At 36.9% G+C, this 27,085-nt stretch overlaps 1 protein-coding gene across 1 annotated transcript in view; it reads right to left on the bottom strand.

The window, feature by feature from the left end:
* ttn.1 (titin, tandem duplicate 1) overlaps positions 1–27,085 on the bottom strand; it is a 336,276-nt gene that overhangs the window by 158,081 nt on the left and 151,110 nt on the right. Inside the window, exons 121-139 of the mRNA XM_043694489.1 lie at positions 26,762–26,827; positions 25,683–25,778; positions 24,272–24,346; positions 22,264–22,338; positions 20,935–20,997; positions 17,239–17,310; positions 16,874–16,957; positions 14,705–14,788; positions 13,813–13,887; positions 12,796–12,879; positions 11,112–11,186; positions 10,377–10,460; positions 8,691–8,774; positions 6,959–7,042; positions 6,217–6,297; positions 4,917–5,003; positions 3,772–3,855; positions 2,048–2,131; positions 611–694 (exon numbers count right to left, since the gene is read on the bottom strand). Of these exons, the coding sequence (XP_043550424.1) occupies positions 611–694; positions 2,048–2,131; positions 3,772–3,855; positions 4,917–5,003; positions 6,217–6,297; positions 6,959–7,042; positions 8,691–8,774; positions 10,377–10,460; positions 11,112–11,186; positions 12,796–12,879; positions 13,813–13,887; positions 14,705–14,788; positions 16,874–16,957; positions 17,239–17,310; positions 20,935–20,997; positions 22,264–22,338; positions 24,272–24,346; positions 25,683–25,778; positions 26,762–26,827 (1,521 nt within the window). The remainder of the gene's footprint in view (positions 1–610; positions 695–2,047; positions 2,132–3,771; positions 3,856–4,916; positions 5,004–6,216; positions 6,298–6,958; positions 7,043–8,690; positions 8,775–10,376; positions 10,461–11,111; positions 11,187–12,795; positions 12,880–13,812; positions 13,888–14,704; positions 14,789–16,873; positions 16,958–17,238; positions 17,311–20,934; positions 20,998–22,263; positions 22,339–24,271; positions 24,347–25,682; positions 25,779–26,761; positions 26,828–27,085) is intronic.

Below are 27,085 nucleotides of genomic sequence, written 5' to 3'. Positions count from 1 at the left end.
CAGCTAACAATCCGCATCCATGAACATCAACTAGCCACGAAACGCCACGACCAGCTATCCTTAGTAGCCACACATGCAGATGACAAGCAACATGAATTCGACTGGGACAACACTACCATTATAGGGCAAGCCAAACAAGAACAGCCAGGGAATTCCTAGAAGCTTGGCACTCATCCACAAACTCCATCAACAAACACATTGACCTGGACCCAATATACCGGCCACCACAGCGGACAGCTGAAACTGACAACCAGAAGCGGCAGGGACAGGCCACTATAAATGCCGGAGGAAACACCACAGAAGTGCTTCACAGGAGGCTCCCAAGCACTGAGGATGTCACCTAGATAGGGGACGAAACGTTTGCAACAAAAACTTCCAGCTCGGTGAACAGAACCACAGCAATATTTTCAACACTAACAGGCGTAACACACATTCATTGATATAACAGATGAACAGAAATACACACACATTGATGATAAATATGTTGAAAGCTAATTACTTTTGAAGATAAAACGTAAAACTATGAATAAGATTTACACGATAATCTAGAAAAACATAAATTACTTCTGTAATATCATATGGTTTGTCTGAAATCCTGAATGTATTGTACCTTTTACTGGAGCAACAAACTCTCTTCTTTCAACATCATCTTGATAGAACTCTTCAGTAATGGTCTTCTTGTAAACTTCACTCACTTTGAAGAACATGATTGTTTTAAGATGTATTTTTTAAGAAAGTCAAAACTTTTTGAAATTACTTAAAACATGCAAAGCCAATTCCAATGAAACACATAACAATGCAAACTAACATAAAGATGACACCTGAAATCCATAGGCCAGAAATTCAATTTCCTATGCAGGCACAGCATTGGTAGGCAATGACCTGGTAGAGTTATTACTCGGCTATTAACCTAGAGACCCATGCAATGTTCTAGGGAATCAGGTTTGAATTTCGCTATGGGAGATGGTGGAATTTGAATTCAATAAAAATCTAGAATTGAGAGTCTAATGATGATCACAAACCATTGTCAATTGTTGGGAAAAACCCATCTGGTTCACTAATGTCTTCAGGAAAGGAAGCTGCCATCCTTAACTAATCTGCCCTACACATGATTCCAGACCCACAGCAATCTGGCTGACACTTATCCAATCACAAATAAAAACTCAACAAGATCATCTCCCTTTGACTAAATTAAAAGTGATCAAATTGGCAAATTTATCCATGCTTTTGAATGATGGTCTCATCTCTACAATATGTTATAATACAGAAACAGTTAAGATGCTCGCCTTGCATAAAAGTATTGTGCCTTCAGTCAGGAAATAAATGTGAGCTTTTCCCCTCTACTAGACCTTTTACAAAGGTGCCCACAAAAATTCCAAAACAAATTTTGCTAGTTTTTATGGGGTACAGGTTGCAGTCTTATAGCCATCTTTAGATTAATCAATATATTGATCTCTAGGTCCTACTGGTCCCAACTGACATTCTTATTTTGAGGATTCAAAACCTCTTGACATAGAGGTGGGGTTCTAACTATACTCTGGCTTTCTGATGACTAAGACTTGGGAAGAAATTCTATATTCATAAGACCATTTTAAAAAAGTTTATTTCCAGGTCAGGATCTAGATTACTTTCTGTCTGTTCTAATTACAGTATAAGCGCACTACTGTTTCAAAATAATATTATTTTAATTTAAATGGTATTTCTTTGTGACTTATAGTACTGTTCTCAGTATAATGATTGAAAAGTCAGTTTCTTTGTATTCAAGGAAATATATCCATTATTAAATCTTCAGCTCTGCCATTTCAATTGATTTGTGTGACCGCGCCCCCCACCTCCCCCCCTCCCAACAGTACAAACAATGGAAACAGATACAAAACAGAAACACCACCGTGCAACAGAACAAAGTGCACTAATGGATGCACACGGAGAAGACAAATGTTACTAAAAGATCAGGAAGCAGGGTCTGGTTATCATGTAAAGTAGAAATTGTTGACACAATGCACTATGTTGAATGAAGCTTAAGGAACCCTTCCTTCCATTTTTATACCTTCTACTGTAATGATCTCTTCTTGTCTTGGAACAGCAGCTGGTTTAAATTCTTCAACAACTGACTTCTTAGGAACCTCTGGCACTTCAAAAGACATCATTGTTTCAGGATAAGATTGTATTTTTTTAAAAAACTAAAATAACTAACAACTTAGAACAACATGAAGCACAAATGACAAATCAAGCTAACATACGACTATGTCACAGTATGTAAACTTACCAAGACAATAAAAAGACTTTGTCCAGTTAAGTTAACAAAAAAGATGCTTTTCAAAAAAACAGGTGGATTCTTTCCCCCCCCCCACTAGCCAATATTTTTCCCTCAACCATAACAAAAAAGAAAGACTTGTGATTATTTATTTCATTGCTGTTGGTGGGTCTTGGCTAAGTGAAAATTGACTAGCTTTGTGACAAGCAACCACGCAGCAGAACATTTCCTTGACTGGGGAGCCTATAAAGTTCTAACAGGATTAGGAGAGGTTAGATGCATGAAGGATGTTTCTGATGGTACAGGAGCTCAGAACCAGGGGTCACAGCATAAGGATAAGGGATAAATGTTTTAGGACTGAGATAAGGAGAAATTTCTTCTCCCAGAGTATGGTGAGCATGTGGAATTCATTACCACAGAAAGTGGTTGAGATCAAATTATTAATAATTTTCAAGGAGGTAAATACGTTGTGGCTAAAGTGATCAGGGACATGGGGGAGGGTAGGATGAAGGTGTTGAACTCAATGTACGACATCATATTGGATAACGGAGCAGGCTTGAGGGGTTGAATGTCCTATCCCTGCTCCTGTCTTCTATGTTTCTATCTAGGTCCTTAGGGATTTCCCAAACTAATGCAAAGTCTTTCTTTCCTTTCTTGGTATTGACTCAACTTCATTGTACGTACTGAATGCTGCTAAGATTTAATTCAATTTTAATTTGCAATATATAAGGAGCTTTTATTCAGTCGTTCCTTTCTCCTACAATTTACAGGAGTTAAGTACAAACTTGGATTAGAAATGTACAAGGTAGCTATCTACTTCTAACACTCTAAGGGCACTCGGTGGCTAGCCGGCAGATTTGGGAGAGGCCTGGCCCAAAGATATACTGCAGATAGGCAAAACCTCCAGAGTGGGACTTCCCACTGCCGGCTGGTCCCTAACTCTGATTAGCCAGTACCTCCAGCCTTTAACAAGCTCAGTTGACTCTTAATTATTTATAGCAGATAGGCTGATGATTTCGGTGTTTAAACTCCCCCCATTTCCCCACTCTTGAACCCCTAACCATTCTAGTGTTGTGGGGATCTGCTCAGGGTGGGTAGGAAGTTAATTGTCTGGGTTCCCATCCTATTCTATGTGCCATTCTATTGAAAACAAACCCTTCAAGAGCCCGTAAAATCCAGCCCTGGAATCAGTTTCTCATTATTTTGTGATTACTGCATCACATTTCCTATTCTCCTCCCTTCAACAATCGTGGTGCCCTGTACTACATAATTTGCCACATGTGTACATATGACAGTTTAAAAAAAAGAAAGAATAATGTTCTTCTAAAAGTAAAACTCCATCCTATGACATTACAATACATACAGCACAGACTAACAACAGAGCTTACACAGAATACAAATTAATATTTGAGAAACCAAATAGTACGCAAACAAATAACACTGGCATGATTAAGGCAAGAAATGGTAAAAACAAAATTCAATGATATTTCAGAATACTTTTTCATGTATTTTTCTACCTGTCACTGTGATGATCTCTTCTTTTCTTAGTGTAGTAACTGGTTGAGCTTCAATGTCAACTGGCTTCTTGGATATCTCCGAAACTTTAAAGAATGTTATTGTTTAAGAATGAGATTTACTGAAGATAGCATGTAAAATCTTGAAGAGATTTTTACAAGAAAATATAACATAAAACACACAGAGAGAGATAAATCTAACACAAAAATATCATGATGATTATATCCAAAAACATCAGTGATATTTTAAGTCATTTAGAACCAATCTACTTATTTAGAAATAAGGATCTTTCTTATTTTAGCATGGTCTGAATATCAAAATGCTAACCATTATGTTAGCACTCTTTTCAATATTAAAGAAAACTTTGTACATACATTTTTAACAAATGGTTATTTCTAGGAGTCAAAATCAGAACTCATGCAACACCAGGTTATACACCAATAAGGGTGGGTGGGTGGGGTGGTATTTAAAATCACAAGCTTTTGGAGGGCTGATCCTTTGTCAGGTAAAGACTTCACCTGACAAAGAAGCATCATTGCAAAAGCTTGTGATTTTAAATAAATCTATTGGTCTATAATCTGGCACTGTTTGACTTCTGACTGTCCACCCCAGACTAACACAGGCAACTCCACATCATGTTTCTAGAGGAACAGTCCAGTTTATTTAAATATTACGGATAAAACCTCAAATCAAATTTTCAAGGCAAGATATTAGTAATTAATTAATACTATGCTATTTAATTATTTATTTTCATAATGTTAATAAAAAAAATACATTTACCAATTATCTCCTATTCTCTTCGGCTAATGATGGTATCCTAACCACTTAATAAGTGTTCATTTTACTGCAAATCAAACCTCCTCTTATTATAATACAAACACAAACAAAATTTGAGATGTTAAGTAACACATAAAAATGAGCAACACATACATAGTGTCAGCACAATTTACATAAAAATCATGGAAACAAATTCACAAATAAAAGAAATACAAATTTGAACAATATAAAAGATGTGCCAAAGTGCAGTTTGGCTTTACTAACCAAGAATAAACATGACAAAGAGACAATAACTTATTTAATAACACAGCAAGAAAGCTACGAAGTGCAAAAATAAGATTATGTGCAATGTCTAAGTGTACATTTGTACCTTTTGTTGAGATGACACCCCTTTCTCTTGAAACGGCAACTGACTTAATTTCTTCTGATATTTCTGGCTTCTTGGGAATTTCTGACACTTTAAGGAACATTGCGTTTTAAGATGTGGTCCATTAAAATAAATGTGACGTTAATAAAGATTATCAAATTTATTAACTTTAAATGGTAATACTACATAAAACATGCATTATGACAAACTCAAAATGATGCCTTTCTTATGAGAATACAAATTTTAATTGCAAGATAAATTATGTATGAGTGTATTCTTACTATACATCTGCTCAGTGACTAATAAGTAATAAGCATATTAATAAACAAGGAGAGTGCAAATTTGTTAATATAACTTCTGAAATGTGTTAAAATTGTGGATTTTTTATTTATGATAATAAATAGGCTTTTTTGAATACAATAATTCACATAATTGATTAAAATGTCTTGACTGTTGCTGTTCATTAACAGATTACATTTCTGTATTAAAATAATCCTATAAACTGCTCTGATTTAATTGGTTGTATTACAGACTTGGTAGTAAAAATGAACAGATTGGAGTTTTTTCTTAGAGAAGAGAAAATGGAGAGGTGGCTTTATCAATGTCTTTACATTATGAAAAGCTTTGATTACTTGTTATTAAAGATTATCAAATTTTACTCAGAGAGTAAAGGGTATGGAATGCTTTGCCTGCAACGGTAGTAGATTCGCCAACTTTAAGTACATTTAAGTCAACATTGGATAAGCATATGGACGTACATGGAATAGTGTAGGTTAGATAGGCTTCAGATTGGTATGACAGGTCGGTGCAACATCGAGGACCGAAGGGCCTGAACTGTGCTGTAATGTTCTATGTTTCCAATTGTGAGGAACTCAAAATTGGGACCATAAATATAAAACCACAAAGATAATGTTGAAAGCTTGCTAATTTATGAAACTATTGAGTTGATTAGAATAAATCCTAATAAGCAAATGCTATATAAAGGAGAAAGGAAATGAAGAATATTGATAAGACAGATGAAATGAGGTGGGAGAGGCTCAAATAGAGCTCAAGCAAGAAAATGCAGCTGTAGGCTGTTTCTGCACTGCAAAATTATATGCACTTCTGCATACATTACAGCTACTACAGATAAAACACAAACAATAGCATCACAACATTACAATGAATCCCAGTGAAACAATAAGAAGGACCAGAAACAAAGTTCTGAATAAGAATGTTGCGTGCCACGAAAAGTTATAACTGTTTCCATTCTAATTGTGTAAGCATGTCACTGTATTATAAGAGTATTATTGCATTTTTGTACCTTTAGCTGGTGCTACTTTATCTCTTGGAACAATGGTTGGTTTTTCTTCTGGTTTTATTGGCTTCTTAGGAACCTCTGGCACTTTAAATAACATAATGTTTTTCAGATAAGATTCACTCCACAAACTTACATAAAAATTGAAGAAATATAAATAAGAAAAGAAAACATGGCAAATATGACAGACAAACTAGCTCAAATCAGACTTTACTTATGACTCAACATAACATCTCGAGAAAATGATCTTTGTGCAATGATTGAATATGTATTTTTTTTAAATCACATTTTATTGCTTTTACTAAATATCAGCATTTTGTCCAAATATTTCTAAATAAAATGATTTAATTTGCATGAAAACATACACTTGGCAATGCCTTTGAGCTAACAAATATTGCTGGAAGATTTTTACATTAATTGAAAATCTACTGTCAATAGACTGACTTCAGAAATCTTCGTCCACATTGTGAAAAATTTAAATGTCTCAGATCATTTTCCAACTTGACAGCAAATTTACACAAAAATCACACTAGAGTCATTACTACATGAACAAAACATACAGAACACCATGTCAAAACAAAACAAACAGATTGACAAATAAGTATGGCAATGATCAACTCCATTTTCTGGATAAGGTTTGAAAGGGTTTCAGAGAAACTACAGAAATTAGAATCAATCAAATAATGTGAAGACATTTCCACACTATTTAGAAACAAAATAATTGCAAATAATTCAATTGCAATTATACCTTTAGTTCGAGGGGCTTCCTCTTTTCTTGGAGGAGTAATTAGTTTAATTTCTTCGACAGGAGCCTTCTTAGGAACATCTGGCACTTCAAAGAACATTATTGTTTTATTAGCTCATGTAAATAAGCATCCCTCTCATATTACATTAACTGAAAACAGACATAACAACTTAACAGACTGAAACACCAGAATGAATATATTTCCTGGAATGGGAACAATCAAACTCCTAAATGAGACAGCTCGAGTGTCCATATGCATAGCTTTTGGAGCATTTGCACAGTAGAGTGAAACTAGTGAAATCTGATAATCCGAAACAACAGTAGTGGTTAAGCTGTCAGCCATCACATGGCAGAATAGGAAATCCAATATCAAGATGCCTATGATAAGTCCAAATTCCAGATGCCAACTCCAGATTAGCCAAATTTGTGCACATTTGTGATAATATCCTGCCAATCAATCAGAGTGGAGTCAGGCCACACTAAAACATTTCACATTTCCTGACCAATGATGGACAAGCTTGGAGGTTTGGCCGCAAAATAATCTCATCCATGTCCTGAATGAGAATGCACCAAGAGATATTTATAATGCAGATCAAACTGGACCATTTTATTGAGTTTTACCAGATCGCTCTTCAATATTTAAAGATGAACTGTGCAATAGTGCAAAGTGAAGCAAGGAGTGCATCATGGATATTACCACTGTCAACATAGATGCCACTAAAACGTTACTGTTTAATGTGGTAGGAAAGTCCAAGAAGTCATGTTACTTTGCAAATGTCAAGACATTACCAATACAGTATAAGGTTAACAAAACCACTTGGATGACCTCCAGAATTTTTGAGGCGTGGGTCAGGAAAATGTATCAACAAATGAAAAGGTAGGTTATCGTCCTGATGACTCTGAGTGTCTGATGAATGTCTGCCTGCTTACTTACTCGTTTGTTTCCCTAGCTTAACCTGTAGTGACCTTAGAGATACTCTGAGATTTAACACTGTACCATAAAAGCATGGAAAACACATTTGACTGCATTGACAACATGGCAGCCTTGTCCAAAGACAAGGATTTCTTTTTGCTTAGTACGCTACTTTTTTCTGAGCCAACACAAAATGTTTCACAATTTCCTTTATTGTCCAATGGCAGGACATTGTAAGTTGTGGAGAAATTAAAGAAAAGGCTTTTTTCACAGACTTCCTGTGTTACTTTGTTTCCATTTGGTTTTATTTTGATATACATCACAATTATAGTCAAATTTGGTTACTTAGCAGCTTCCTTGGCTATCTTAAAACTCAGATGAACAATTTTGAGAATGGTGCCCTGTGTTAGTTGCCTTTTTTGTGATTTTAATATAACTGGTTGTAACAGGAATATATTTGTGTTGCTAGACTGGCTACTTTGCTAACATTCTCAATAAAATAAAATTTTACTTTACAAATTAGCTAATTTCAATTTTCAAATTAGTTCACATTCTCAATTAAATTTATCAAAGTCAATGTTAAATCACTGGTCAAATAAAAGTTTCAGGTTACACAAAGTTAAATAGTACTAATATCTGTAAAAGCACAAGTGTTTGGGGTGAAACTATTTAGATATCATTGCACTTTAAATTAGTTTAAATACTTGTTTTGCTTTAATCTCAAAAACTACTTTACGATAACCAACAAATACAAAAAGATAATGACAAAACACACAAACATAACACACAATGTTTAGAAATGTTGTTGTATTAATTTTATACCTTTGACTGGTGTTACTGGTTCTTTTCCTGGAAGAGGAGCTAGCTTCATTTCTTCAGCCAGAGGCTTCTTAGGAACCTTTGGCACTTTAAAGAATAATGACGGATGAAGAGCAAATTAGCATGATAAGCAATGAACATAACTCTGAAGATGTTCAACAACAGATAACATAAAATACAAATTATAACAGATACTAAGATAGAACTTAATTCACATTTGCAGCTGCATAACTTTTAAATTATTAGGAATCTATTCTTGTCTGAAGGGGTATTATTTTGAGGTAACTGAACATCATCGTGATTAAAAAAATGCTTTGAAATAATAGGACATACTTTCATTTTTATAAGGTTAAAAATGATCTGTACTGTTTTGGCATCAGTTTATAGCTAGAGATTGCAGCTGGAATTTGCTCCCTGGGAGGGTAGTTGAAGTGGAAAATCTCATGGTGTTTAAATAGTACTTGGATAAGTATGTCCTAATATTCAAGGCTATGGGCCAAATGCTGGAAAATGGGACTTGTGCATATTGGTAGTCTTTGTCGGTGCAGACAGACCAAAGGGTCTCTTCTGTACTGAATGTTTCTGTGATTAATAGACTTGTGGGTGGAACTATATTACTCTCCCCACACCACTTATCTACTGTTCCATTAGCAAAGGCTGCCACCACTTCCTCCCCAGCAATATTACACTGCAGGAGGTCTTAACAAGTAGAGAATGGGCTTCCTGCCACTCACTGGAAAGAAGACTATGCTCAACAGCTAGAACTGCAATATTCTCCATGAAGAAGATTAATGGTGACTGGGCCCAGGTAAGTCCTGGGCCTTTTGGTCAGAGAGAGAATGGGAATCCTAAGGAGATGGATAGACTTTTGAGGCCTGGCAGTGAGGTGAAAAGCATGAGGCCAACTTTACTTGGATTGCCCTGTGAGCATTAGGGACATCCCCAAAGAAGATACCGTCTATCTTTCCTACCATTTCACCAACTTTAATGAAACATGGCCCTCCCAGTTTCAGCTTTTCTTGTATTAGAGGTGGACTGAAAGGCCTAAATAGGCTAAAGGACTGGAGTGGCTCGTGGGTGCATTAACTATTGCCACAACATGAGAACTTGCAGGGGTGGGCGAGGAGGTGATGTGCTATCTACCTGTCACACTAGGTGATGCCCAGACCCATGCTGAAAACATGCCAGGCAGAGGAATGCCAAATCCTGTCGTATATATTTGCCTTTAACTCAACAGACGAAGAAGAATATTATTTTTGCCGAAAGGGTAGAATTAAAGGAAGTGTCGCAGGCACTGGTTAGTGGAGAACTGTATTTAAACTTTACAAAAGGAATGCTGTATTTTGCAATGTAACACTTATTAATCAAAGTAGAACTTTTTCTACAACTTAAAATTTATTGGAGGCAGTAGTTTCTGCATAAATATTTAATTTTAATTTTCTTTTTAATTCATTCAAAAACTTTTTCTTATATGGTTGTTATGCAGCACAAAGTATGAATATACAGCACTTGAGAGAACGTTATACTCTCACAAAAACAGGAAGACAGTCTATACCTACATACCAAAGCAAGATGGCAATTCAAGGGATGACTCCAAAAAGCGGAAATTGTAATCATCATGATTGCAAGAACACATTGCTATATTATATAAGAAATAACATGGACAAAATGTCCTGTTCATAGTTCTACCTTTAGCTGGAGTAATTTCTTCTTTTTCTGGAATAATGACTGGTTTTACTTCTTCCACAACTGGTTTCTCACGAATCTCTGGTACTTTAAAGGACAATTGTTTAAGATCAGATTCATTCAAGAAGATATAATAGATAACAATGAAGATGCAGAAAAAAGAATAGAAAACACAAAACATATGACGGATTAAACTAACACAAGACATCTATTTTACTCAAAAGGCAGTGATTTTATCAAAATTGTTGTCATGTATGTATTATCTGCCAAATAATTAAACAGCATCCAGTAGCAATGGACTGGATGACAAAACATATTTGACACCATAATAATGCTGTTACTGATATAAAGTCAAGTTTTCACCACTTTATGTCAAAACAAATAATAAAATTATGATATATAAGATATTAAACTTCATATTTATTTCTATGTTTGAATTCACTAAAATCACAATATTCACGTTCACAGACCAAAGTTCACATTGCACAAATATTTTTTATCGGTTAAAATCACTGTTTTAGACAAATGCACACAGATTATGAACATGAACAATAGTGCCACAGAGTATACCATAGCAGATTAGCACACATTCATAAATATGAAGAAAATAGTTTCCCTTCGTATACCAAGTAGCATGATAACTTTGTAACTATTAGAAGACAGTGAAAGATAACATTGAACATGGCTGAAGATAGTACATAATATTGCACAAGTTGATGAAAAAAAAGCTTTTTATACCTTTACGTGGTATAATATCTTTTTTTGGAACAGTAACTGGTTTAACTTCTTCAGGAATGGTCTTCTGAATGAATTCTGGCATTTTAAAGAACATCATTAATTTAAGATGAAATACATTCAAAAATATACACTAAACAACATTTAAAAAGATCAACATAACATAGAATTTGCAAGAGACAACTTATGACAACATGAAATGTACAAGATACAAAAATAAAACACCTTTCTTTTCATAATAATTTAATTAAATAAAGGGTATCACTGTGAATGTGAAATAAACATAAATATGTTGAGATCACAAGCAAATGGTGAAATAGGTTAGGTACAATCTTTTAGGAGAAAGTGAGGACTGCAGATGCTGGAGATCAGAGCTGAAAATGTGTTGCTGGAAAAGCGCAGCAGGTCAGGCAGCATCCAAGGAACAGGAGAATCGACGTTTCGGGCATAAGCCCTTCTTCAGGAATCATTCCTGAAGAAGGGCTTATGCCCGAAACGTCGATTCTCCTGTTCCTTGGATGCTGCCTGACCTGCTGCGCTTTTCCAGCAACACATTTTCAGCTAGGTACAATCTTTTGCCCTGGATGTGGGTTAAAATTCAGAGCAGGCTAATGGGATGTTGCCGACTGTAAAGATTGTATGTGATATCAATTCAGATGGTCTTAATGTGTTTCATATTGTACAGGGCCAAAAGCAAAAAGTGTCTCCAAATTGGCAGTGAACTGTAATTCTCAATTAAGGACTGGATTGCTGGTGTAAAAGACAGAAGATGCTCAATGAAGGTAATAGCGATGAAGGTTTACTGAGTTGAGTAGAAGGATTTGACTGTTTTATCACTTGCTATATCAGAGAATTGAGGGCTGTGAGGAGCTGGCAGAAAGAAAGGTATTGAGGCCTGGGATGAATAAGCCATGATTTTACCAGAGGGAGGGCTAGGGTTGAGGAGCTGCATGGGCTATTCCTGCTCTTATTTCTGACGTTCTTATAAGTCTGAATTTGAAGTCAGTAACTTCGATCTATTTATTTTTGAATGAGTGTTTTAAATCGGGCAATTACCCAGGTGTCATTTTAAGTCCAACATATTTGGATCTGGATCCATATACTTTATGATTTTCCTTTTGCGAAACTAATAAATATCCTTTGTTCCAATTTACTCCCCCACTAAATTTTTACCATCTCAGCCAGAAAGGGATTAAATATATTCACAGCCTCCAAGTTAGTGAGGTACAATGGTGAAATATTTTACAAAATGTATCTCTTTTGCAAAAAAATTAAAAATTTACCAAGTACATTAAAAATGATCCTATCTATTCATCTCCAATTGTGTTGGCAGGAGTGTATTATCACTGATAATTCATACATAATTTTTGTAGATTGAATTAAATAGCATGAACCTCAGTGTATTTTAAGTGTGAATACTCAAAATTAATATTTGTCATGTTATCACATAAAAGTTACTTTTTTTTGTATTTTACAACATTTGTTAGAACATAATGACAGTATGACAGAACATCACAATTTTGTTTAAAGCAAGAACGCAAATCATATTTTAATAAGCAGCAATAAAAGCCAGATTTTGGAAAGCCTTTATATGATGACTATAAAAAGTCAGAATAATTTCTAATGAAAAGAATAGATTTCTTCTCGTACAAGAATTAACTCAATGGACATCTTCTTGATTTTATACCTGGAGGTGGAACAATCTCTTCTCTCCTTGTGGTCGTAATCACTTCCATTTCTTCAACAAATATCTTCTCCGAGATCTCCAGAACTTGAAAGACCATTATAACTTTTTATAATCATGATTCAACCAAGAATATTTAAACACCATTGACAATGGTTAAAACAACAGATAACATGAAACAAACACAACAAAAGTAACTAACATACATGAGATGGTAAACAGTTTGTTTTAACAATCATTCTATTAATACTGAGCTCTGTATTCAAATAAATAGCATTTAGATTAAATAGTTTTATGATAGTGAAGATTCATGATCAAATGCACATTTACTTAATACACTGCCATAAAAGTATACTTTCGGCATATTTAGCCACTGCTATGAGCAATGAAGAAACATGTAAGGCAAACATGTTGCTGGAACAAGTGGTAAATTTCCAGGTATTTTGTAAATTGAGATAAAAAAGACATAAATTACAAATTGCCACAACTTGCTGTGTTTTTTTAAAAAAATATGCTCTTCCAACATTTGCCTCACACAAACTAAAATTTGCCCTTGATATTTTAAAAACTTACCAGAATTTGCACATTGACCTTGAAATAAGCTTGGCACAGAATGTTAAGCGTTGGTAATTAACAGGGTAAGTACTCTCTTAATGTTGATTGTAAATGTAATATCTATTTTCAAGGAAATAGAATCACTAAAGTCTCAGATGTTCCAATATATTAATCATTATGTTATCAGTTTGTATTTTCAGCAACTTATCGGCCGAAAATTTCAAGCTCTAGACTTTAGGACAAATTCTATTGTTGCACAACACAAAATGTCCTATTTCAGCAAGATTTTGGGCCAATTCATGTGGTTACAACAGACTAACTGGACAGCACAAAGACACAATCATGGAGAATACATGTAACATTTAAATAAGAAACAGGATTTGAAAATGGCCACAATGGTGAGAACAAGAGGTGATATGACAGATGAAGAATATTGATATAAATTCTTCTGTGCATTCATTTTACCTTCAGTTGGAATAACCTCTTCTCTTTGCATTGTAATGATTTCCTCGTGAATTGATTTCTTAGGGACTTCTGGCACTTGAAAAAATTTAAGCACTGAATTATGACATGAAACATATAGTGGACATACTGAATTAAAGTGACATTTTTCATTGCAATGACAAACACAAAATCACAAAGAAAACTTCTGCAAGTTTACTACATCAAGTTCTGTGTAAGAAAACACTTAGTGAGACAAGGATCAATATGAAGAGTCACATTACGTATTAACAACACAGATGAAACAACATCTAAGCTAGCAATATTCTAACATGTTTTTTAGTAAACTTGCCTAAAAACACTACTACCTTACAAGCCTAACATTAAATTTAGCTCTTCTTCCAAAATGCCTTTTATGAAAAAACAGCCAAAATTCCTGACCTAAGAGTAGTTTAAAAAATAATTTCTGCAAATAATGGTGATTAAAGTATTATTTCCTTACTATTTTCAGAAACTGAACAATTCTTTCAGATCAAATTGTCCATGTTCTAAGATAATTGATTTTTAAAATCACTTTAAATATGGGACTTGCTTTCAAATAGTTAATATTGACTTTTGCATTAATCTCATTCAATCTAACATTTTAATCCAAGTATTGCAATAAAAATAGTCATTTGTTTAAGTCAAAAGGCATGAGTAACTTAAACAATAAAATACAGGTGCTATGCTTCACTATACTGCAACATAACAATATAGATCTATGAATACAGAAAAAGAATTGCACTGGTCTAAACCTGAAAAAGGCTGTTTTGATTCTGCCTGAAAAAATAGCTGTCATTTTCATTGTAAGGGAAACAGCAAAATGCTGCTTAATGTAAAGATAATGCTGGAACTGGGATCCTGAGTAATCTTATACCTTTTGCTGGAGCAACCTTTTCTTTTCTTGGCACAAAAGTTGGTTTTACTTCTTCAACAGCTGGCTTCTTAGTAATCTCTGTCACTTTTTAAAAACAAAACACGATTTTAAAAACAAAGACATTACTTTCTGATTTATCATAAAGCCATCAATCAGTGAAGTAATGAAACTGAATTTTGATACACTGTTTAACTGTACTCAACTACTGGAGACAAGACAGTCAAACATGGTCTCATCGTAAGATGTGTACATGATGAAAACCACAGGTGTTTCAAAGTCCTGATCGTCTTTAAATTGCACAAGTGAGTCGTGCTAACATTAAATGCGGTCACTATGTTGTTTAGAAAGTGAGATCTCAAATGTTACATCAGGTTCTTAAAGGCTTCCACCAAAGACTCCTTTCCTGTTTGGCCAAAGCAGGGAAGCAATACTGTGGAGCTGCAAGAAGGGCTCAAATACAATCAAGATTTTCAGTAACAATTATAAATGCTGGAGGATATTCAAAATTCTGTTTCTCTTTGATGGCAGGCACATGTTGAGGCATGTCAGTGAATAATCATGGTAAAAGTGGTACAATATGTGAATGTTTTAAGCATTATTATCAGGACCGAGTTGCTATGCATTAGTAAATTTAATGATTGCATTTGGGTTTCCTAGGTAAGAATCCATTTCACATTGAATGTTTTGGTACAATTCAGCTAAACCTTATTTACCTCAGTATAAAACAATCCTTCTCTACTTGCTACAAGAATCCATAAGTCCGTAGGAAAAACATAACTTCTCACCTTGACTTTTTTTTGTATCACTCACCCTCAATTTCTATTCTTGCCCTTACAACTATTTGTCCTTCTTGGCCAAATTTGCTATTTCTTCCGTAATCAGGCACATGATGGTCAGTTTGTTCAGAGTACATATTAAATTACTTACAGGACTTTTTGCAATACAAAAAATTTGGAATACAACAGGTACACAAATAACTTGGTGGGATATCCACCATACATAACAGTAACCTTTTGGAAGACACAGTGAACAACATCACACAAAGACAGCACTGTCAGCACAAGGGATGACAAGGCTGATAGCTTGGTTTTTTGGCATGTTCCTTAATTCATCTCTTTCTATCTGACGCTTTCAGTCATGCAGTTCCCTAAGACTCTGAACATTACAAACTGATGCTGTGTTTTATTGTCAGTTATCTGCTTGGGGGTGTCCTTATAATTATGCCATGACCTTTCATCAATCATATTTAGTGATTTGTGCCTATTGACGTTTAAAATCTTAGTGATAATGTAGTTTCATTTGCTCTTATCCTGCCAAACCTAACACAGAAATTTCTACTAACTTTCAACAATTCATTCTTTAAGTCTTTGTCCTCAAGTAACAGCTTAGTCAGAAAATTACATGTGCTTGAGGCCATTATTGTTAATTTGGATTCCAAAATATAGTCAGGAAATGCCCTGCCTTTCCTAAATTGCAGATATTAAAAGGAATTGTGACACTGTTTTTCAACCTCATCCTCACAAAATCACCTGACTAATCTTAGAACTAAAATTGGTTCTTTTGGATCACTAAATCCAATCCAATAGGAGTTGCCATTTTGTTTGAGTTTAGCTCATAGCATTTTATTTGCTGGAGCAAGATATTCCTCATACAAATGATTAACTTTGACAACTGATAACTACAAATGAATAAAGCAAAATAACTTGTGGGAAACAGCAAACATGTATATTAATCTAAGTACAGAATTAAGGTTTACTTTCTTTAAATAACTGCCAAATTTTTCACAAAACTTAGAATCCTGCTCTGACAATTGCCCATTTTCAATAGAAAACCATGGAACTTAAAATAAAAGTCTGAATTATTTTCTAAAGGGATGTTTAAACAAATTTCACAGTTCCAAATTAAATCACCATTTTATTATTTTGAAGCAAAAATAATGCTTAAAGCCACACAGAAATGATCAATACACACAAACAAAACAAGTAATTATCCCACATCACAACAGAACATTTCGCAACAAAAATACAATCAAAACTAAAAGCATCATCAACAAAAAAACACACAAGATCATCATGAAGAAAAACCATGCTTGTATTATAATGTGATGAAGTTGATATTAAATGATAGATGAATGAAGATGGCACGAAATTCTTCGAGGTAACATATTACCTTCTGGTGCAGAAACTTCCTTTTTTCTTGAAATAATAACTGTTTTTGCTTCTTCAACAACTTCTTTTTTAGAAATCTCTGGCACTTTGAAAGAACATTATTTGTTTTAAAAGCCTAAATAATTGAAGATGATATACAGAATACATCTTCAACACCAAACTGGACAATATTAGGGAATTGTTAATGCTATCACAATATTTATAATCTATGTATATGCAACAAAGAACAATGAGTCACAACATTGTAACACATTGACAACAAATTGTCGAGAATGAGTATTTTCTGCAACATTGTCACATTAATGGTGACAATAAATGACTATACCAAGAAAGAAAATAGTTGCATACATTTTGCACTTGTTGTACCTTTCACTGTTGTGATTTTCTTTTTCCTTTGAACCGGAACTGGTTCTTCAGGAGTAAGCTTCTCAGCAACATCTAGCATTTTAAAATATGTTTCATAGTTAGCAAAAGCTTATCAAAAACAAAAATGAAATTTATTTAAAGATTTACAGTCATGGAATCATAGAGTTATACAGCATGGAAACAGACCCGTTGGTCCAACTTGTCCATGCTGACTAAGTTTCTAAACTAAACCAGTCCCACTTGCCTCTGTTTGGCCCATATCCCTTTAAACCTTTCCTATTCATGTACCTGTTCAAACATCTTATAAGTGTTGTAATTATACCTGCTTCTATCACATCCTCTAACCCAAGCCTTGATGTTGCCCAGATCGTGCTGCACATGAACATGCACTGTTTAGGTATCATGGGAATCATGAATGGTGCTAAACATTGTGCAGTCATCAGCAATATCCCTGTGCTGATCTTATGATGGAGGAAAGGCTATTAATGAAACAGCTAAAGATGGTTGGGCCTCCTGAGGAACTCCTGCAGTGATGTCCATGACTGAGAAAATTAAATGTGAATAACCACATACAACTTCCTTTGTGTTTTCCAACCAGCACCGCATTATCTTTCAGTGATTCTAGTTTTGTTTGGACTCCTTGATGCCACTGAATGAAAGCTATTCAATGTAGGCAACAGGTAACAGACAACTATTAGGTAGCATCCTAACGTATCTTTCCTTGCAGTACATAGGTCGTACATCTAATCATCATGCTGTTTCTCACTAACAGCATTTGATAACACTTTAGATTCCACATATATTAACAACACACAGCTCTCATTTCTCAATCTCCCCGTTACATGAGATTTGCTTTTACTCTTGACCAATATTTGGTACCAACTGAGCAGAAATTGCCTTTAATTAAATATTAGGATGAGACTTGATTCCAGTCTTAAACATAGCCCCCACTGACTGATTCCATTCCCCACATTACCGGAGGTTGATCCTGACTGTTCAGAATCTGAGCAATCTACTTCACTTTGGTCTGAGGTTTTGATCCCATACCTTCTTCGTCATCATCTTTCTCCACATCTATAATATTGCCTGCTACCATATACCCCTTAGTCTGTTCATGCATTTGTTGTTGACAGACTCAACTATTCAATTACACTCCTTGTGAATCAATTTCCACCCTTTATAACCTTGAGCTCATCTAAAACCTGTCTGCTGGTGTCCAAACTTACAAGTCCCATTTCCCCATAACACCAGAGCTTACATGGGCACCTGATATAGCAGTGTGTATCGTCTACAAAATGCACTGCAAAATTCTTTCAATAGTACCTTCTCAATCTGTGGCCTCTATAACCTAGAAAGCCAAGGGCAGGAAGGCCACCAGCTTTAGTCATTGCTTATTGCACACACCCCAATGTCTCTGCCACCAACAATCTCTGTCAATTACACCTAATTGTTCACATTCATTGATTCACCTGACTTGCATATATTTAACATTGTTACAAACTTCCCACCCTCTACCAGCTATTCAAACCTGCCATCCTGTCTGATCCTGCAGTTCTGATGACAATAAGTGGTGGATTTCAATGAGGACGGTCTCAGTAAAACAAAGACATCTAACATATTGTTTGTCCTCAAGATTCCTCCCACTCTTGCTAAAAGCCTTTCTCCTGCTCTTCATGTTCCCTCTTACAGTAATTTGCTTTGCTTTGAGATATCTCTGTTCACCCTCCCTGCAATGGTCTGTTCAAGGGGAGGAAACCTACTGTATTCATGTTTTTGACTAGGTTGTTTATGCATAATGGAGGAGAAAGTGAGGTCTGCAGATGCTGGAGATCAAAGTTGAAACTTTATTGCTGGAACAGCACAGCAGGTCAGGCAGCATCCAGGGAACAGGAGATTCGACGTTTCGGGCACAGGCCCTTCTTCAGGAATGAGCAGAGAGTGTTCAGTAGGAGAAGATAAAAGGTAGGGAGGAAGGACTTGGAGGAGGGGCGTTGGAAATGTGATAGGTGGAAAGAGGTCAAGGTGAGGGTGATAGGTCGGAGTAGGATGGAGGCGGAGAGGTCAAGAAGAAGACTGCAGGTCAGGAAGGCGGTGCCGGGCTGGAGGGATCCGGCTGAGACAAGGTGGGGGGAGGGGGGATGAAGAGACTGGTGGAGTCCAAGTTCATCCCCTGCGGTTGGAGGGTTCCCAGTCGGAAGATAAGATGCTCCTCCTCCGACCGTCGGGTTGTTGTGGTTTGGCGGTGGATGAGTCCAATGACCTGCATATCCTCGGTGGAGTGGGAGGGGGAGTTGAAATGCTGTGCCACAGGTTGGTTGGGTTGGTTCGTCCGGGTGGCCCAGAGGTGCTCTCTGAATCGCTCCGCAAGTAGGCGGCCTGTCTCCCCAATATAGAGGAGGCCACACCGGCTGCAGCGGATGCAGTAGATGATGTGGGTGGAGGTGCAGGTGAATCTGTGGCGGATATGGGAGTTTCCTTTTGGGCCTTGGAGAGGAGTGAGGGGGGAGGTGTGGGCGCAAGTGTTGCACCTCCTGCGGTTGCAAGGGAAGGTGCCGGGAGTGGTGGTTGGGTCGGTGGGGGGTGTGGGTCTGACAAGGGAGTCGCGGAGGGAGTGGTCTCTACGGAAAGCTGATAGGGGAGGGGAGGGAAATATATCCTTGGTGCTGGGGTCTGTTTGGAGGTGGCGGAAGTGACGGCGGATGATGCGCTGTACATGGAGATTGGTGTGGTGGTAGGTGAGGACCAGTGGGGTTCTGTCCTGGTGGCGGTTGGAGGGGCGGGGCTCAAGGGGGGAGGAGCGGGAAGTGGAGGAGATGCGGTGGAGGGCACCGTCGACCACGTCGGGGGGGAAATTGCGGTCCTTGAAGAAGGAGGCCATCTGTGTTGTACGTATTTTGAACTGATCCTCCTGGGAGCAGATGCGGCGGAGATGAAGGAATTGGGAGAATGGGATGGCGTTTTTACAGGGGGCAGGATGGGAGGAAGTGTTTATGCATAATTCCTGAAGTCCAGACAAAGTCCTTCAATCTGGAACTTTCCTCCCAAAATTGATTCTGCACAGCACAGGCAGTGGAAATCAGTCAGCAACTAACCTAAAGACAATTGCTGATCCCTTAATATGGTGCTGGAGCGAACACTCCTGCTTGCTGCTGAATGCTTGCTCAGTTTCATGATCATAAAAAAGGCTAGCTTTTGGTCAATGTGTCCCACACCAAATTCGCAAATCAATATTACATGCTGATGGATGTCACGATTGACCTAATCTCTATACTTCTGGAAGACATTCAGTGCATGTGATTCAGTGCTCAAGAAAAATAGTGGCAACATTGCTAGCAACAGAAGTGAGAGCATGTCACAGATACCATGTCAGAAGAATGATTGCACTCATAGAGCACATAAACTAAGCACAACGTGTCTAAACTTTTCAGTCCCTGTGTTCTAAAGTTTACCTAAGCTGAAACAACAGTATCAAAATTAATTCTTGCTTCTGCAAAAGAACAATACAATACAGAAGAAGAATGGTACAAACACATAAGCAAACAGTTTAACATACTGTGAAATATGATTAGTTAGCAGCAGAGCACTGGCAAATTGAAACTCCTAAGAAAGAGCAATACTTTACAAGATAATGGTAAGATGGGGACACTGTTTATCAAACGAATAATACTCATTTATAACAAACAGCTTCCTGTGTACCTTTAGCTGGAGGAACCTTCTCTTTCCGTACAATTGGTTTCTTTTCTTCAGGAACCTCAGCCACTTTAAGGAGTTTAATTTAGGAGAAAGAATATGAAAGATGTGCTCAGAACATTTCATCACAGAAATACACATAACATTAAACACAAACAAGCCAATTAATACATTTGACAGCATACTATCTTGTTCCAGTCACACAATAATTTCTCATTTGGCATCATGGCTCTACTGTACATAAACTTATTCTCAACTAGCCTACAAGATTTTATTTGTAAATCTCCAAATGATCTATCTTTACCAGTAGCATCATGATTATGGGAAGCAGAAAACATATCTCTTCAACAACACTTCACATTCTTTGCGAAAACAGATGTGTTTCAAATTTAATGTGCAGCATAGGGATGGGCACTTTCAGCTTTAATCTCCAGAGGATGAAGTTTCAACCTCTAATGATTTCCTGTTGGCAATTAATTTGCTTGTTACAATTCCCAATCTCTTTCAAAAATGTTGTAAATTAAGAGATTCTAACATGATGGGATTATGAAGTTACCCCCTGTCCCAATCCCCAGGCTCCCTGGTCTTGGGTAAGACAGACCACTGATCAGGAAAGTGCCTGAGTGGAAAAGATGTGACAGGACTTCCCTAAAAGAAAGGTCATGGGTTGCTGCGTTTTCTTCCAATTGGGTGTGTCTCATTCAATGTGTCCACTAATCTCACAAACACATTTACAAAGTACAAGATGCAAGCAGCCACACTGCAAACAGACATACACAGACACCTCACTGATACAGGCTCCACATTGCCTTATTTCAAGAAGACCTCAGAATTATATGCCAATCAAGGACTCAATTGGGCATTGGTGGGTCTTCCCCAGGGTGAAGGACCTTGGGGCTACAGATACTGCCCCTTAGAGCTGCTAGCCACAGGAAGGCTCAACAGTGCCATATGGATTCGTGGCTGCAGCTAGCATTACACCCATCAGAGGCCAGGCCCAGGAAATGTGTGATTTATAGCAGGATGGAGTATCACAGATTAGGGGGAAGGGGGTAGCTGCAAGGGCAGAAGGAGATTAATTCTGGCAGACATCCATCATTCTTCATGCAGTGTCCCTTAATTAAGCACTATGCCTTGGAATGAGATACAGAAGAAGAATGGTACAAACACATAAGCAAACAGTTTAACATACTGTAAAGTAAGACTAGCTAGTAGCAGAGCACTGGAAAATTGAAACTTCTAAGAAAGAGCAATACTTTACAAGATAATGGTAAGATGGGGACACTGTTTATCAAATGAATAATACTCATTTATAACAAACAGCTTCCTTTGTACCTTTAGCTGGAGGAACCTTCCCTTTCCGTACAATTGGTTTCTTTTCTTCAGGAGGAGGCTCAGGAACCTTGGCCACTTTAAGGAGTTTAATTTTGGACAAAGAATATGAAAGACTTGCGCTCAGAACATTTCATCACAGAAATACACATGACATTAAAACAAACGTGCCGATTAATACATTTGACAGCGTACTATCTTGTTCCAGTCACACAATAATTTCTAATTTTGCATCATGGCTCTACTGTACATACATTTATTCTCAACTAGCCTACAAGATTTTATTTGTAAATCTCCAAATGATCTATCATTACCAGTAGCACCACGAATATGACTTTTAATTAACAATTTTCATTCACCATAAGCAGCATATTTATGTTTTTGATTAGACATGTCAGTAACTAATAAACTACCATGCTGGGAAGTAGAAAAACATATTTCTTTCTATGACTCTATAGCAAACGTGTTTTGAACTCAATGTGCAGCATGGGAATGGGCAGTCTCAGCCTTGATCTCCAGATCTGAAGATATCCTGTTGGCAACTAAGTTGCTTGTTACAATTCCCAATCCCTTTCAAAAATGTTGTAAATTAAGAGATTCAAACATGATGGGATTATGAAGTCACCTCTTGCCCCACCCCTTCCATGGTCTTGGGAAAAACAGACCACTGATCAGGAAAGTACCTGAGTGATTAGATTAGATTCCCACTGTATGGAAACAGGCCCTTCAGCCAACAAGTCCACACCGACCCTCCGAAGAGTAACCCACCCAGACCCATTCATTTACACCATATTTATCCCTGACTAATACACCTAACAGTATGGGCAATTTAGCATGGCGAATTCACCTGACCTGCACATCTTTGTGAATGTGGGAGGAAACCCACACAGACACAGGGAGAATGTGCAAACTTTACACAGATAGTTGGCCGAGGAGGGAATTGAACCCACGTCCCTGGTGCTGTGAGGCAGCACTGCTAACCACTGAGCCACCATGCTGCCCAAGTGGAACAGGTGTGACAGGACTTCCCTGAAGGAAGGAAATGGGCTGCTGCATCTTCTTCCAATTTGGTGTGTCACATTCAATGAGTCCATTAATCTCACAAGCAAACAAAATTATAAAGTACAAGATGTGGCAGCCACATTGCAGACAGACATACACAGACACCTTATTTATGCAGGTTCCACATTGCCTTATTTCAGGAAGACCTACAGAATTGTATGCCAATCAGGGACTCACCTGGACAGTGCTGGATCTTCCCCAGGGTGAAGGTCTTTGGGGCTACAGATACGACCCTATGGAGCTGCTAGCCATAGAAAGGCTCAACAGTGCCATCTGGAGTGGTGGCTGCAGCCAGTATTACACCCATTAGAGGCCATAAGCAGGAAATGTGTGATTTATAGCATGATGGGGTTTGGAGGATGGGGTGTCACAGACTAGGGAGAAGAAGGGTAGATGCAAATGCAGAGGGAAATTAATTCTGGCAAGCCTCCACCCTTCTTCATGCAGTGCCCCTCAATCAAGCACTATGCCTTTGAAAGAGGGATTTTCCCTTCCCACCATCGCTGCAACCCCAAAGCGAGCTAGAAAGGGTTTTGTGTTCCTGCAGATATTATAAAACAATCTATTACACAGCTCTGGAGCAGGTAGGATTTCAACCTGGGGCTCCTGGCTCAGAAGTATAAACAATACCATTGCACTACTTTTGGTTCTTGCAAGGCAAGACCCCTGCCCACTGCTGGATGAATACCAGCAGCAGGGGATGGGGACATAAATCACACATAAACATCTCATTGGTGGTGGTGTGGGAAAATTATTAAAATGCCTTCCTGCCATATACCTAATAGGAGCAAAGGCAGGAAGCTGACAGGGTCCCTACGTGCCCGATTAAATGGTCCCCTGCCAACTAACCCATTGGGGGAGGGGCCCAATAGAGACAAATACCATTGGCACCTGGCTCTTGCATGATTTAAAATATCATTTTAAAAATATACTAAGAATATTCCCATACCTTTCTCTGGAAGAACTATTTCCTTTCTTGAAACTGTAACTTGTTCAACTTCCTCAACAACATGCTTTGGAGGCTCTTTAAAGAATATGTTCAATTTTAGATAAAGCACATTTAAGAAACGTAACTTAAATATTTTAAAAAGGAAACAAAACATATGGACCATGAGCATACATTACAAACAATTAGACCACAACGTACAGATATGTGATACAAAATTATACTAAGATGTGATAGATGTATAACAATAATGACCAATCTATGAGTTGAAAGTCCAATACAAATACATATGCTTGAAAATTCGTTAGTTATTGTTAATATGTTTGGAATGGGATTGATGAAATGTGACATTGCACAAAATGTTGTTGGATGTGCATCAGGTCCTCTGAATAGTTCCAGCAAAAATATAGCCACAGGAAATTAAATCTAAATATTGGATCTGTTCATTCTGTCAGTTTTCAAAGCAAATGAAAATATTACAGTCATGGTAGCAGGTAACAAAAGTACAACTGGAGAGCCTACAATGGAAATAATTTCAGGGCTGACTTTAGATTGTCATATCTATGGAACTGGCTCCATTCATCAAAGAACATTGATAAAAGAGGTTGGAAACAAAGTTTTTGAATTGCTACCTTCTTGCCTGTCTATGCAATGTAAAGATTATTACTGAACATTATTAGTGAGGATTATTACTGAAGATTATTAGTGATTATTATTAGTCCTGATTAAGAGCAAATCCAAACTACTTTAGATTAGATTAGATTAGATTACTTACAGTGTGGAAACAGGCCCTTCGGCCCAACAAGTCCACACCGACCCGCCGAAGCGCAACCCACCCATTTCCCTACATTTACCCCTTTACCTAACACTACGGGCAATTTAGCATGACCAATTCATTGGACCTGCATATCCTTGGACTGTGGGAGGAAACCGGAGCACCCGGAAGAAATCCACGCAGACACGGGGAGAATGTGCAAACTCCACACCGTCAGTCGCCTGAGTCGGGAATTGAACCCGGGTCTCTGGCGCTGTGAGGCACTGTGTCACCGTGCCACCCACTGTGTTGCCGTGCCGCCCACTGTGCCACCGTGCCGCCCACTTCACTTGCACAAAATAATTAAAAACTGTACATTATTAAATTAGTTTGAATAAGTATAAACAAACGTTTGACAATTTTCAAATTTTAAACATATCATTAAAAAACCCTAATAGTTTTATACACAAATAAGAACAATTATGAAGAATTACAACAATTTTGATCAAGTGTATCAACTCAAAAACATTCTACAAAAATAAAGAATAAGCAAAACTAAATACAGCAAGGTGGTACTTGTTGTGAGTAAACACAATGAAGACAGATAAGATCCACAGGACACACAGGATACTTTGTGAACAAAATGCAAGCTCTTTGTACCTTTCCGTGGAACTGCTTCCTGTTCAATAGAAATCCAAGTGGGAGCAGCTGGTTCAGGTACTTTCTCAGATACAGATATTTTGCCAACTCCAGACACTTCAAAGACATTATTGTTATTGTAGACTATAACAATTAACAAAAGACATTTACATATATTTAACAAATTCTATTAACAAAGATTCCGTGGTCTCACATCTGTAAACACTACCATATTTTACAAGAAATTGCACATCAGTTGGATATTGGCAAGGTAGGTAACAAATTATGAAATGATTATATTTTTGAGTTCAAACTATTTTCAAATGGTTCCTTCACATTTCCAAGCTGCACTATGTTTATTCTGCATTTGGTGTACACTAAGTAGATGAAATATATTTAGTATTTTAAAAAAAAACGTGTGCGGCTAATGTTAATGTTTCATTTTGGCTACAGTGTGAGCAGGAAAGGCACAAGGAAAAGTTCAAAGGAAGGACAGGAAAACCTACCCAACATATTAAGAAAAGGCTTGACCCTGATCTGGGACCAGAACAAACAAATACTAACAAAAGACGTTCAAAGAAAATGCGAGACTGGACCACTTGCTCAACAGATATATGTTAGTACTACAGAAAATTTGACAACACAGCTCAGGTTTTGAAAACTCATACGCTTGCCAGTTAAAAAGGGTCTTGGCTAATTAGTGTCAATATCAAAATAAAACTAATTTAAACAGAATGACATTTTAATCTCTTTTGAAAATCTTAAACAAAATGTGATTTACCAAGTAAGATTTTCCTGAATTTTTACTCAAATTTTGAAACACTAAAACACAAGTTAACTGACTAGAATCAGACTTCTACAAGTAAATCAAAGTTTGCTCTATAACATTGAGTCCAAGACAAACACATACATACAAAAAGGGCTGGAATTTATGCCACAGTTAAGCAAAGATATGAATTCAAAAAGATGGTGAAGTGCATTTTAGCACTACAAAATAAAAGAACAATTACATGCAAGGAATTATTTAAAAGAAAAGATGTTTAAGGATAAATTGATAGTAGCACAAAACGCTCACTAGTTCAGAAACACAAGATTTGTACCTTCTTTTAAATAAACTTCCTCTTCAACATCAATGTATTCAGTAATCTCCTCAGGAGCTGTGGGAACTTTAAAAAAAAAATGATGTTACACCATTTCTGCTTTGGTTAAAAAAAAAAGCACATTTAAGAAATTTGAATGAAGGCTTATAATGTGTTGATCCTGTTTCAGTGATATGATCACATAAAAAGCACCAAATTTGGGTAAATGTATATTTCCTTCTTAAAGTGTGGGTAATGTTGTATGCAATTCTTTGAATGCCAGTTGCTTTCAGAGATCTCACCTGAATATTTATGTTTTCTAAAAGCTTAGATAACAATTTTTGG

Source organism: Chiloscyllium plagiosum, chromosome 7 (genome assembly GCF_004010195.1).
Source record: "Chiloscyllium plagiosum isolate BGI_BamShark_2017 chromosome 7, ASM401019v2, whole genome shotgun sequence".
NCBI classification, from domain to species: Eukaryota; Metazoa; Chordata; class Chondrichthyes; order Orectolobiformes; family Hemiscylliidae; genus Chiloscyllium; species Chiloscyllium plagiosum.
Note: the sequence above shows the minus strand (reverse complement) of the source record. Positions and strands in the feature narration are given on the sequence as shown.